This window comes from Salvelinus alpinus, chromosome 5, assembly GCF_045679555.1.
Source record: "Salvelinus alpinus chromosome 5, SLU_Salpinus.1, whole genome shotgun sequence".
NCBI lineage: Eukaryota > Metazoa > Chordata > Actinopteri > Salmoniformes > Salmonidae > Salvelinus > Salvelinus alpinus.
In genome coordinates, this window is record NC_092090.1 from 82,343,544 (window position 1) to 82,356,943 (window position 13,400).

At 43.3% G+C, this 13,400-nt stretch overlaps 2 protein-coding genes and 1 pseudogene across 2 annotated transcripts; 1 reads left to right on the forward strand and 2 right to left on the reverse strand.

The window, feature by feature from the left end:
- Nucleotides 1-430: 430 nt before the first annotated feature.
- On the reverse strand, nucleotides 431-5,755 carry LOC139577006 (probable peptidyl-tRNA hydrolase). Its single transcript, XM_071403695.1, has 5 exons — nucleotides 5,281-5,755; nucleotides 1,570-1,789; nucleotides 1,324-1,423; nucleotides 1,183-1,228; nucleotides 431-945 (listed from the first exon to the last, which is right to left on the reverse strand). The coding sequence occupies exons 1-5, from the start codon at nucleotides 5,464-5,466 to the stop codon at nucleotides 679-681; spliced, it is 819 nt and encodes a 272-aa protein (XP_071259796.1). The 5' UTR covers nucleotides 5,467-5,755; the 3' UTR covers nucleotides 431-678.
- A 392-nt stretch (nucleotides 5,756-6,147) lies between these two features.
- LOC139577007 (natterin-3-like) lies at nucleotides 6,148-8,508 on the reverse strand. The gene is made up of 2 exons (XM_071403696.1): nucleotides 8,394-8,508; nucleotides 6,148-7,336 (listed from the first exon to the last, which is right to left on the reverse strand). The coding sequence occupies exons 1-2, from the start codon at nucleotides 8,506-8,508 to the stop codon at nucleotides 6,240-6,242; spliced, it is 1,212 nt and encodes a 403-aa protein (XP_071259797.1). The 3' UTR covers nucleotides 6,148-6,239.
- A 2,341-nt stretch (nucleotides 8,509-10,849) lies between these two features.
- On the forward strand, nucleotides 10,850-12,706 carry LOC139575237 (natterin-3-like; annotated as a pseudogene).
- The last annotated feature ends 694 nt before the right edge of the window (nucleotides 12,707-13,400 follow it).

Genomic DNA, 13,400 nt, shown 5'->3' on the forward strand with positions numbered 1-13,400 from the left:
GTTTGATTTCACAGAAGTGTGATTGACTTGGAGTTACATTGTGTTGTTTAAGTGTTCCCTTTTTTTTTTGAGCAGTGTGTATTAGGCCCATATACTTATGGGTTTTCCTTTCTCTCACTCTGTCTCTTTACCTTACTTGTATATGCTCTTTTCTCAGTTTTTGTGAGCTCTGATATTCACTGTGGTGAGAATGCTACACTTCTTGACCAATTGCTACTTCTCATTAAGAACACTCGTTGATGAAGCATGGTTATAGGCTGAGAATTAAAGGATGGAATCAATATGTTGAACCAGTAAATACAGCAAAGAGAATGAGCTTAAAAATGTGAGGCTCTTGGAAGCTTTCAAGAGTGGCTACAACATGAGTGGAACAGGTTCTGTTATCAGGAAACCCACTGGTTATACCTCAGTTCATTCACCACTAGTTACATTTTTTCTCAATGCTATTGGTATGATGGTTTTATTGTTTAATCATTCTAATATCAAGTCTTGGTCACTCCTTGGACCTTTTACATAATTGTAGAGTAGGCCAAAAAAACAAAAAATGCATACATAAAGTCCCAATAAATAAAAACATGTTCACACTTTCATGTTTCTGTAAGAGGCAGCTTTGTTTTAGCAGCAGCAGCAAAGCTACTATCCAAGAGTGCAGTTATAGCTTCACTGGCTCTGTCAGTCTCATGTCTGGCAGGTTGTGTCCTTTGCTGGAGAAATTGAGCAAACCCTCTGTTTCCCAGTCTGTAATGCCGGTCTGCCTCCTGGTGGCAACAGTGGGGACTGCACATCCTCCTTGTCAGTGAGCTGGGAGAGGAGAATGTCCACACTCTGTTCTAGAACCCTGCTGAGAATTTTCTGCTCCTCCTGAGAGAAGCGCCCCAGAACATGCCGGTCCACTAATGTTTTACCCGATGGTCTGCCAATCCCAACACGCAGTCTGGGCATCACCTGGAGGGCACAAGATAGAATAGTACTTTGTCTATCTTGAGAAATAAATGTGTATTTTTACACTGCTCTTACACCCCCCCCAGACACCAGTTCCCTTTGACAAACATGACATTCCTCTGGACTGTCTAACACTTTCCCCAAATTTGTCAAAGGGAAACGTCATCTCTCATCTCGTCATCGCTCAATTCCTCCTAATGTGGGAAGGGAGAGTATTTGTCTGTGTGGAATGCTACTTACATCTGTCTGCAGACACTCAACACAGGACCGCACACCATTGTGACCCCTGTCAATCAACAACATATAGAAGGAGCACAAAGTTGGGAGGATCACATTGTTGTCAGATAGCATCATTAGTAATGCCGATAACTGGCAACTCACCTGGCGCTCCCTCCTTGTTTCATAGCAAGCTTCCCAAGGGCCTTGTCCAAGTCGTCATGAACCAGGAGGATGTGCTCAGGCTTGATGCTGTATTTGACCGCTTGATTCAAGGTCATTAAAACAAAACAATATCATGAACAATTCATTTACAGTAGGAATAGCTCACTTTGTCATAATTCCTCTGACAGTCAAAACTGAAAATTCATAAAATGTCAAAAGACATCAAGAAGACACAAGAATCCTCACCTGCTTTGGCCACGGATACACCGTTTGTGTTCATCAGTAGTCGTGGTCGGAGAAGAACAATTTGGGTGTCCTGGATGTCAGATACGATGACCTCACCGGAAACGTGCCTATCGCCATGCCAGCTATCAGCTAACCTCAGCCGGGCAGCAAGTGCTTCCAGCACAGCCATGCCCACACTGTGGCGCGAACCGTTCATTCCAGGGTTGCCCAGTCCCACAATCTGCACAAGGACAAGAAATACTTATTTTCCATCTTTGCATATTATATTTCTCTAAACGCCACTGGAGAGTACAGTGATCTGCTCCCACAAGAATGGACTGATTTGTGTACATTTAGCCACACATTTGACCTGATATGAGGGTATTAACTCACAATAATAAAACATCCTGTCACATGCCCCGAATACAACAGGTCTAAGTAGACCTTACAGTGAAATGCTTACTTACAAGCCCTTGACCAACAATGCAGTTTTAAGAAAATATCAAAAAAAGTAGGAGATAAGAAAAACAAATAACTAAGGAGCAGCAGTAAATAACAATAGCTGGGCTATATACAGGGGATACCGGTACAGAGTCAATGTGCGGGGGCACCGGTGTCGAGGTAATTATGTACATGTAGGTAGAGTTATTAAAGTGGCTATGCATAGATAATAATAAAGAGCAGCAGCAGCGTAGAGGGGGGGGGGGGGGGGGCAATGCAAATAGTCTGGATAGCCATTTGATTAGCTGTTCAGGAGTCTTATGGCTTGGGGGTAGAAGCTGTTTAGAAGCCTCTTGGACCCAGACTTGGCGCTCCAGTACCGATTGCCGTGCGGTAGCAAGATCTGAACGCCGACTGCGAGCCAGGCCTAATTGCCCAATATCAGTGCTAATGCTCTTGTGGCTGAATGGAAGCAAGTCCCTGCAGCAATGTTACAACATCTAGTGGAAAGCCTTCCCAGAAGAGTGGAGGCTGTCAAATACACTATATATACAAAAGTATGTGGACAGATGTATAAAATCGAGCACACAGCCATGCAATCACCATAGACAAACATTGGCAGTAGAATGGCCTTACTGAAGAGCTCAGTGACTCATTGTGGCACAGTCATAGGATGCCACCTTTCCAACTAGTCAGTTCAACAAATTTCTGCCCTGCTAGAGCTGCTCCGGTCAACTGTAAGTGCTGTTATTGTGAAGTGGAAATGTATAGGAGCTACAGCGGTTCAGCCACGAAGTAGTAGCCACACAAGCTCACAGAAGGGGACCACTGAGTGCTAAAGCGCATAGCGTGTAAAAATCGTCTGTCCTCAGTTGCAACACTCACTACCGAGTTCCAAACTGCCTCTCGAAGCAACATCAGCACAAGAACTGTTAGTCGGGAGCTTCATGAAATGGGTTTCCATGGCCAAGCAGCCGCACACAAGCCTAAGATCACAATGTGCAATGCCAAGCGTCGGCTGGAGTGGTGTAAAGCTCGCAGCCATTGGACTCTGGAGCAGTGAAAACACGTTCTCTGGAGTAATGAATCACGCTTCACCATCTTGCAGTTCGACGGACCAATCTGGCTTTGGCGGATGCCAGGAGAACGCTAACTGCCTCAATGCATAGTGCCAACTGTAAAGTTTGGTGGAGGAGGAATATTGGTCTGGGGCTGTTTTTCATGGTTTGGGCTAGGCCCCTTAGTTCCAGTGAAGGGAAATCTTAGTGCTACAGCATACAATGAATGACATTCTAGACAATTCTGTGCTTCCAACTTTGTGGCAACAGTTTGGGGAAGGCCCTTTCCTGTTTCAGCTTGACAATTCCCCGGTGCACAAAGCGAGGTCCATACAGAAATGGTTTGTTGAGATCGGTGTGGAAGAACCTGACTGGTCTGCACAGAGCCCTGACCTGCAGCTGAAGGTGGCACAACCAGTTATTGAGTGTAAGGGGGAAATTACTTTTTCACACAGGGGCGACAGGTAGCCTAGTGGTTAGAGCGTTGGGCCAGTAACCGAAAGGTTACTAGATCGTATCCCCGAGCTGACAAGGTAAAAATCTGTCGTTCTGCTCCTGAACAAGGCAGTTAACCCACTGTTCCTAGGCCGTCATTGTAAATAAGAATTTGTTCTTAACTGACTTGCCTAGTTAAATATAAAAAATAAAAAACTTTTTCACACAGTGGAATTGGGTGTTGCATAACTTTGTTAATTAAATAAACAAGTATATATTTTTTTGTTATTTGTAAATTCAGGTTACCTATATCTAATATTAGGTTTTGGTTGAAGATCTGATAACAGTCAGTACCAAAAATATGCAAAAAAGGAGAAAATCAAGGCTCTGTACCTAGGGAGGTGATAGCTAGTAGGCTAAAGCAGACTCAGCTAGTAAGCTAAACCAAACTCAGCCCTGGGGCCCCCCCTGGGTGCACATTTTGGTACCTAACGTCTCCTCTTGCCAACTCACCTACAGCGCCTCACAGCCAGAGTGGCTCTACACCTCCTGTGGACTGGGCGAGAGGTGGATTGTCTACATCTGGCCATGATTATTGTTATACCCACTGAGTGGCTGGACCCGCGCTTTTATAGGCTTTGCCTGGGGACCAAAAAGGATGTCATAATGGCATTGACATGATCTATTTACTTTAAAATAGAAACAGTGTTCTGTTTCTTTGGCCAACCCAATAAACCCTGGTAGAAAAAAATAATCACTCAGGGATTTAACTAGTCTAGTCATTACAAAATATAGCCCAGTTTTCTCAAACTCAACTCTGGACCTCGAAGCCAGTTCCACTGCTTTTTGTTTATTGTTCCTCTCAGGATCTAGACCTGGGACACTATGTGGGTGCAATTAATTATGAGTATTTCAAAGGAGAGTACGTGAATCAGGCCTTCATTGTTGAATTGCTGCAAAGAAACTACTACTAAATGACACCAATAATAAGAAGAGACTTGCTTGGGCCAAGAAACACGAGCAATGGACATTAATCTGGTGGAAATCTGTCCTTTGGTCTGATGAGTCCAAATTTGAGATTTTTGGTTCCAACCAGTGTCTTTGTGAGATGCATAGTAGGTGAACGGATGATCTCCGCATGTGTAGGTCCCACCGTGAAGCATGGAGGAGGTGTGATGGTGTGGGGGTGCTTTGCTGGTGACACTGTCTGTGATTTATTTAGAATTCAAGGCACACTTATCCAGCATGGCTATCACAGCATTCTGCAGCGATACGCCATCCCATCTGGTTTGTGCTTAGTGGGACTATCATTTGTTTTTCAACAGGACAATGACCCAAAACCCACCTCCAGGCTGTGTAAGGGCTATTTGACCAAGAAGGAGAGTGATGTAGTGCTGCATCAGATTATGAAATAATAGTACATCTTTTGACTAGGTAAGCCACTACATTTAATTTCCATTTAGATAAATTGTAATAATAATTTTAGCAAATATTTTGTAAACAGTTACTAATGCGATGTTTGCAAAACTGTAGGCTACTGTGAACAAAATCATGTACAGAATCTGATGCGCCCTACTGACACATTGTACGCTGTGGTACTACATTGTCGCCTACCACGTTACGAGCATTGTTACATTATTCTATTGTAGTGATGGGCTGCTATGCCAACAGCAACATTGTAACTAGTAGTAGGCCTACGATTATTACATATCAAACTCTGTGAGCAAGACAAGTGGTTGCAGTGCACTAGACCAGAAGACATTTGTGCAGCAATGTCTTTCTTGAATATTTCACTTACCAGCCTCCGACGAGCATTTGTGTGGACTCCTGCTCCAATGTCCATTACTGGTGCAAAGGGTTCAGTCAGCAACGCTCGGTTTATCAGTTTCGATAAAAGTCGTCTCATTGTAACAAAGTTCAACAGCGTCTTGAAAAACTGTGACACACAATACCAAAGTTTACCAGCAACAGTGACGTGTCTCATGAGTGCAAAAAAGGGAACGTCATAAACACTTTAATCTTCATAACTTCATTGTTGTATCAATAGCCTACTGTCTGTGACCATCAACATCTCAGATTAAATCATGTACTCCTGACATTTCACTTCAGTTATAAACAAACCTATTTGAAATGTTTATAGCTTTGGATTTATCAATACAATTGTGAAAACAAAATAAGAAACGTTGGAAAAGAGTAAATCTGTTACTGAACTAGACCTGCCATGCAACTTCGACATTAGTCAAAGAGACTGGTGGCCAGAAAAGTGAGAGGGTTTATTGTGACCAACGTCTGGTCTTTTTAAGCGTACCGCCACCTAGCTAGGAGGTTTATAAATGCACGTATACACGCCTACACGCTCATAGAAAATGAACAGTGTAATAGTGATTTTTTACCTTTCAGCCTTGTGTAACTTTATGTATTGGAATTATATTTCACTTCTAGACCATTGAAACAAATGATGATGATGATGATGATGATGATACGACTATATGTGCATGCAGCCTACAGTAGTACATGAGGTAAATCAAGAAAAGTTCAACCAAATGTTGCACCAAAATCATATTTTTTGTCTGGAAAATGCTTTTCTTGATCACAAAACTAAATTGACTGGCTCTTTTATCTGAATATGGAGTTATATCAGTTTATTGATGAAAAGGTATTGTGACACAAGGGTTATCATTTGTTCAGGTTGTGTCTGGAGGGATAGACCACGTGCACATTGGAGTTTAAAGTTCTCACATCTAGAGTTCTTCTGTCTCAGGGGTCTGTCTCAACGAGGTAGCAGGGTATGGCATCAGGGGCAGGCTGGCATCTCTCCACCACAGCATTGATCTCCCCCACCTTCACACCATCATAAGTCCCTGTGATGGTGGTCCAGTGGGTGTCTCCGTTATGGTAGGTCCGGCTCAGCCTACCCGTGAAGGGGATGTCGGCGGTCATCTTCCTGCCCTCCATCTGCACGGCACAGGAGTGGTTGGGAGGGACCAGCAGCTCCACAGAGATGGAGTGGCTGATAGACTCCACCATGGTGGTTCCCTCTGAGAAGCTCACCGTCTGCTCCTTGGTGAAGTCCACGGTGCCTGGGCTGATAATGGGCACCTTGGCCGTCATGGTGGTTGAGCTGTTGCGGCTCTCCCTGCCGATGTCCCAGGTCTTCTCCACAGTGCTGGTCTTCTCCAGCAAGACCTTCTTCTCCACACTGCTGCACTCCAGGTTGGTGACCCTAACAAACTGCATGGCCTCAGGAGGGTGGTTGAACAGCTCGATCTGGTCGATGGCGTACTCCACGTGAGAGATGTGCTGGCTGTAGGTGTCCCTGTTGATGGCCAGGACCTGGTATCTCTTGTACCAGTACTCATCGCCCTCCCAAGGCAGGAAGAAGGCTTTATGTTGGGTCACAACCTTTCCCAGACCGTATTTGTTCTTGCCAACGTATATCTCAACACCTTGGCAGGTCTTGACAGCATGTTGGGGGACAGCACCGTATTCCTCCTCGATCCACTCCACAAACTCAAAGTTGTCCACATTGACCAGGACTTCGAACTTGGAGGATGAATGCTCCTTGTCAGCGTAGGGGTACTGGCAGAAACTGCCTTTGCTTGCGGTATAGAAGCCAGATTCGCAGTTGACTTTGCAGATGTAGTCATGTCGTTCGATGTAACCGTTGTAGATGCCCACAGCACCATTAGGGAGGGACCCTTCCCATTTTACCCATTTAAGGTTGGCGTTCTCTCCATACATAAACAGGGAATCGAGAAACTGGGGCTCTAGATCTGAGGTCTCTGTCAGTGTGGATGAACTATGGATGTCCAGATCAGGGACCACATCTTCCAGCATAGGGTTGAGCCAGGGCTCTGTGATGAGGTACAGAAAGCAAATGTCATTGGTTGCAATGGAGTATCTTTTGTGGAGTTGAAATCTAACGTATTTGCATTCATTCACTCATTATTGATGAGTTAGTTAAGAAGCTGAGAGTAAAAATGGGCTTCTAGAGAAAAAGGTCCTGCCTCTCGCTGAATAGTAGAAAGCAGATTATTCAGTCGACATTCCTATCGGTCCTAGACTGTGGCAACATTATCTATTTGAGCGTAACTGCAACTTCATTAAAGCCATTAGATGCAGTTTAGCATAGCCCACTGAGCTTTATTACGAGCGACAATTTTTGAAGGCATTACTGCATTCTCTACCAGAAAGTTGGTTGGTCCTCTTTGATGTCACGTAGGTTGATACATTGCTATGTTTTCATTTATAAAGCCCTTTTACAAAAAGTCCCACTGTACAGAACATCTTCACTTAACTTTAGACATACGAGTTATCACGCCCGGTCTCAGGGATGGTTAACTCTGGAAATGTCTTTGGTCTCTACTGAGTTAGATAAATCAGCTATTAGTTTTCTTGCACCTTATTTGTGGAACAATCTTCAACATGTTCTTAAATTTGATGTTTTGGTGCCTATTTTGTATTTATATTTTGTATTTATATTGATGCATTTTGTATTTATATTGATGTGTGTATTTTCTGTAGTTTATGTAATTCAGAGCTCATCTGTAAAATAGACCTTGGTCTTAGTATGACTCCCTGATAAAATAAAGGTTAAATAAATCAAATAAATACAATTCTTTAGTTTGGTAGAGAATATTCAGACAAAATGTTTACACTCTGAGACCCAGTTGAAGGTTTTTGATCAACGTGTTTGTGTAATAGGCTGTAATACAGGGGAGAATGGTGGGAGGCGCTATAGCAGAACGAGCTCAATGTAATGGCTGGAATGGAATTAATGGAACAGAGTCTAACATGTAGTTTCCAAATGTTTGATACCGTTCCATTTATTCCATTCCAGCTATTAAACTGAGACTGTCCTCCTATAGCTCCTCCCCTCAGCCTCCTCTGGTGTAATATAATCAGACTCACTGCTGGGTGCATCCTGCCCCTCCTCCAGCTGAGAGGTGTAGAGCAGGGGGTCAGAGAGGAAGACTGGGCTGCAGAGCTGCAGCACTGCCAGGATGACCAGGAAAGTCAGCCTCATCTAGCAACAAACACACACACACACACACACACACACACACACACACACACACACACACACACACACACACACACACACACACACACACACACACACACACACACACACACACACACACACACACACACACACACACACACACACACACACACACACACAGACACACACACACACACACACACAGTTTACCTATCTCAGATGACATTAGCAGAGTGCTACCCTGTGTATTTTTAACATTCACCACCTTCAATCTGGAAAATGCTCAGTGTTCCTTGTTGCTGGCATTTCCATATAAATATCCATGCGTCCCCCCATCTACAGCATTTCAGACACTTCATTGAATATACTTCAGTATATTGCTGATGGACTGAATACATTAAGATGCTCATTTGTAGGTCTTGCCTATCATTTACTAAAGATAATTAGCTTCTGAAATCACACAAAAACTGCCTCTCCAGCTTAGTAAAAGATCCAACATTTGAAATGGCATTGATTCCATGAAGCAGATGCACAATACAGTAAATCCTGATATTAGTATTCAGCACAGAGCTAACAGCAATAGAACATTTTATACACATAGGTTGATGCAAAGAAGCTGTTTTACCTTGACAGGTTCCTCCTCCAGTGGTGTGATCTGCAGCCCCTTGCTACGTTTTAAACCTCCCTGCAGGATAATTGCCACCAATAAAGTAGCCAGCGCTACAGTGAGTGGCCCGATGCCCATTGGTCTAGTACTCTTACTATATAAGAGTCCTCTGCTGCTGCTTCCGCCCCATTACTTTTGGTGTACAGTGCTTATTGTTTAGTGATTCAAAAAGTAAAGTGAAGGACACTGCACTAAACAGATACAACTAGAGAAAAAACATTCAAGAGGGAGCTGGTCAACACAAAACAGATCTCCAACGTGCCACAAAGGACAAGGGGCAGCTACGCAAGGAGAGACAACACCAAAAAGGCCCAACCACCACTCACCCCTACCCACACTGCACCAACATATGTGTCTGCCGGATCGGCCTCTACAGCCATCTGAAGACCCACAAATAGAAGACCCCATTGAGGACAGTCATACTCGACTCGAGTGATCGCCGATGATGATGATAATAATAATTTGACTATGTAGTTTTGGTGCTCTTGCAGTGGTTGTGTAAGTAATGATTGAGATGATACCTTTCTACCACATTACAGAAGTCAATATGAGCTTTTATATCACTGGACAGGATCTACCGGGAATCACGTACAATGTCTAAGAACAAAATCACATTGCATAAGAAAGGCTTTGGTATTGTGATGGAAGTGAGGTTGTTATTGGTAAGCAAAGACAAAGAACACAGTGGTAATATCCTTTAGAGTCCTCCATTATCGATTATTTCAGAGACTATCGCCATTATCACAATAACTATTACCTCGCAGCAACACAGAGATAATATTGTTGACCCTGTCCGGATGAAGGCCAAAAACGTGGAATTTCTCTGATTGGTAAAACCTACTGATGATCACAAGGGTCAAGGCCATCTCTATAAGTCCTTGAACAGATAGCTATTATAAATTCCTTTATCATGGTAGATTGAAAAGACTCAATGTTCCTCTGCAGATAATAAAATAGGACAGACAGTTTAAAGGTCTTTACATTGATAGAATATGCTTTTTATCTCTGTTATCACTCTGTTTGCTTAATCAGGTTAATAATCCTCATCTTATCTTCAATATATCAGTTGTTCCCTACTGGTAAGATGATGGGATGCACAACAACAAGAAGCTTCTCAACTATGTCCAATGTGCATTATTTTGTCATCGTGTAGATTGTCATAGTGGGATGTTGACTGTCAAGGACGAGAGAGAGAGAGAGACAGAGACAGAGGGAGAGAGACAGCGAGAGAGAGATAGAGAGAGAACGCATAAAAGAGAGAGAAAGACTGGCTTACATTTCAGATGATTATAATAATGAAACAATAATACAAATGAAAAGAAGAGAACGTGACATCTCCACATTCCTCCTCTTTCTTCTACCATGCCAGTCCATGACAGCCCTGAGAGAGTTAGAGTGAGTGTTGTAATTTATGAGTGTCATAAAGGAGCTATATAAGCCTGGAGAACCAACAGGTTCACTGCTCCCTGGGGGAACACTGTGAGTGTGTGTACATTTAGGGCACTATTTCACTATCTGAAATGATACAGTATGTTGCTGTTCAATGGAGCCTACATCAAAACTGGCAGAAACAATAAGGAATGGGAGTTTGACAGCAATGTCATGTTGAGTTAATGTGAATTTGTGTAACATTATAGTTATAACTATAGTCCTTGAATGTTTCCTAATATTCCTCCTTTCCCTGGTCTTCCTCAGATGAAGCTGCCGGTCTTGGTGGTCGTCTCACTGCTGCACCTGGGACAGTCCTGTGCCCAGGCTGCAGACCCCCCTCCACGCAGCCTCCGGGACATACTGTAGTGAAGAGCTCCCTGAGAAGGAAGGGTAAATTAAAATACATTTGTATACTTCTCTAATTTGATATACTCCTTTTATTCAGTCAATCCCTGCTTTTGACCTCTTAGAAAGGAAAACAGAAAACATTCAAAAGGTCATTCAATGCAAGTTGTTTCAACGCAACAAAAGTAGGTGCATATTGTGACACTGTTTTATTCTGTCTTCTAGTGTCCCTCTTGAATCCAGTACTGGAAGGTAGGGTCCCCCCACTGAACAGTATAGGTCCAGTCCAGGGCCCACTGACCCCTCCTGAGTTTGAGGACGAACAGAATCCTGCTCCATTCATGTTCGGGGACAATGTCAGTTGGTGGCAGGTAGCCTAGTGGTTAAGGTGTTGGACCAGGAACTGAAAGGTTGCTAGATCGAAATCCCGAGCTGACAAGGTCAAAATCAGTTGTAAACAAGGCCGTTGACCCACTGTTCCTAGGCTGTCATTGTAAATAAGAATTTGTTCTTAACTGACTTGCCTAGTTAAATAAATGTTAAATATTTTTTTATATATCTCAACTTGCAGTGGCTGAGCTGGAATGGTTCTCTCCTCACCGAACGCACAGACTACATCTGCAAATATAACTGCGAAGCCGGCTTCTACACAAGGGGCCTTACTGCCAATACCCCTACGGTGACAGAGAGTACTACTTTCGAGATCCTGACCAACAGGGACCACTTTGAATATGTGGAGTGAAAAGAGGACTCACATGGCTCGGTGCCCAAAGACTCAGTCAGAACGTGCTCCGGAGTGGGCAACTACGTGGAGAAGAACAAGTATGGCTTGGGGAGGTGGTCCCTCAGTTCGAGGCCTTGTTCCTGCCCTGGGAGGGTGATGAGTGCTGGTACAAGAGCTACCAGGTCCTGACCATCAACAGGGACGCCTACAGCCAGCACATCTCCCACGTCAAGTACGGCATCGATGAGGTGGAAGTATTCCACTACTCCCCAGAGACCATGCGCATTTCCGGCATCACCAACAACGAGTGCCAGATGGTGGTGAAGACGGTGACCATCTCCAAAACGTCGGAGGTGGAGAGCACCTGGAACATCGGACGTACCACCATGCTGGCATCACCACGGGCATCACAGCCAAGATACCCCCTGACTGGCTCCGGAAGGGTGGAGTTCAGTGCGGAGAAGACCCTACAGTTCAACAGGGGCACCACTATGGTGGAAGCCCACAGTCACTCTGTGTCTGTGGAGCTCAACGTGCCACCCAACCACTCCTGTACCGTGTACATGGAAGGCCGCAAGATCACCGCAGACATTCCCTTCACAGCCAGGCTGAGCCGTACATATGGCACGGAGAGACCCAGTGGACCTCTATCTCTGGGGTGTACAATGCGGTTCAGATCGGAGAGATCCGGGCCGTGGTGGACCGCTGTGAGCCTGTCGTAGACGCCAAGCCCTGTCATTAAGACTAATATCATCCAAACTAACTCTAAATCTAAATCTACATACATCTACACTCACACTGTAAGTATACAGTCTGCTGTATACTGTATGTCACAATCTGTATTATCAAGTACTCCCTAGGTTATACCAACACTGATTAATGTGACACATGTAGCACATTTTACACAAGTATTGTACAGTTTGTGGTTCCTGGCTAGGTGTAAACTACGAAGCAATGGCAAAACTGACTTCTGTGATTATTGTTTTCAATTTTTTTTCTCACAATTTATGTCTAAGAAATTAAATGACAGAAAATACAGAACGTGCCTGTTTTGAAATGTATGCTCTCAAAAAATAAATGTATTTTGCACTTTGTAATTTAATTCCTTTTTATTGCCTTTTTATCTACAGCATGGAACCATATTGGAGTTTTTTCCACCGTGCTTCTACACCTGCAATGTGGTACATTTTCACAACTCTAAGCATGGCTCATGTTTCAAAACTAAACACATTTTCAATTGACTGAGTACAACCAACTAATTCACACTTGTTCACTGCACCAAATCACTCATTCAATTTGAATACATATTCAATCTAAGTATCTGCTTTTCAAAATGCAATATTCACTTTACTTTTGATATGGTTTTCTTGTAATTTCTTAACAACACAATTAACTATCACTTAATCAAATTGCTCAAAACTGATAACTACTGAACCAAAATGATGTAGTGCCTTGTTAACATATGTAGTTCTAAAACTGCTGAACACTGTACATTTCTACATTTGTATCTCATAAATGTATGAATTTGACATCAATTTATGTTGGAAGGTAAAAACAAATCATATATGGATGTGGCTGTAAATACTTCATCATTCTCCATCAGCCAGTGTGGACAAAGTGGAAACAGTCTTTGTGCTTTGTGCTACTATTTGGAATTATAGTGTAGTGTACAATGCACTGCTGAAATACGTGGGTTGTATATAAGAATATATTCCACTCATCTGAATTCCATTGATACACTGTAAG

Excerpts from the sequence above, each read along its gene's own strand:
- LOC139577007 (XM_071403696.1), bottom strand. The coding sequence starts at position 8,508 with ATGAGGCTGACTTTCCTGGTCATCCTGGCAGTGCTGCAGCTCTGCAGC. Across the intron at positions 7,337-8,393 it reads GGGGCAGGATGCACCCAGCA|AGCCCTGGCTCAACCCTATG; the intron begins GTGAGTCTGATT and ends ACCTCATCACAG.
- LOC139577006 (XM_071403695.1), bottom strand. The coding sequence starts at position 5,466 with ATGAGACACGTCACTGTTGCTGGTAAACTTTGGTATTGTGTGTCACAG. Across the intron at positions 1,424-1,569 it reads TGTATCCGTGGCCAAAGCAG|CGGTCAAATACAGCATCAAG; the intron begins GTGAGGATTCTT and ends CCTTGAATCAAG. Across the intron at positions 946-1,182 it reads TTGAGTGTCTGCAGACAGAT|GTGATGCCCAGACTGCGTGT; the intron begins GTAAGTAGCATT and ends TGTGCCCTCCAG.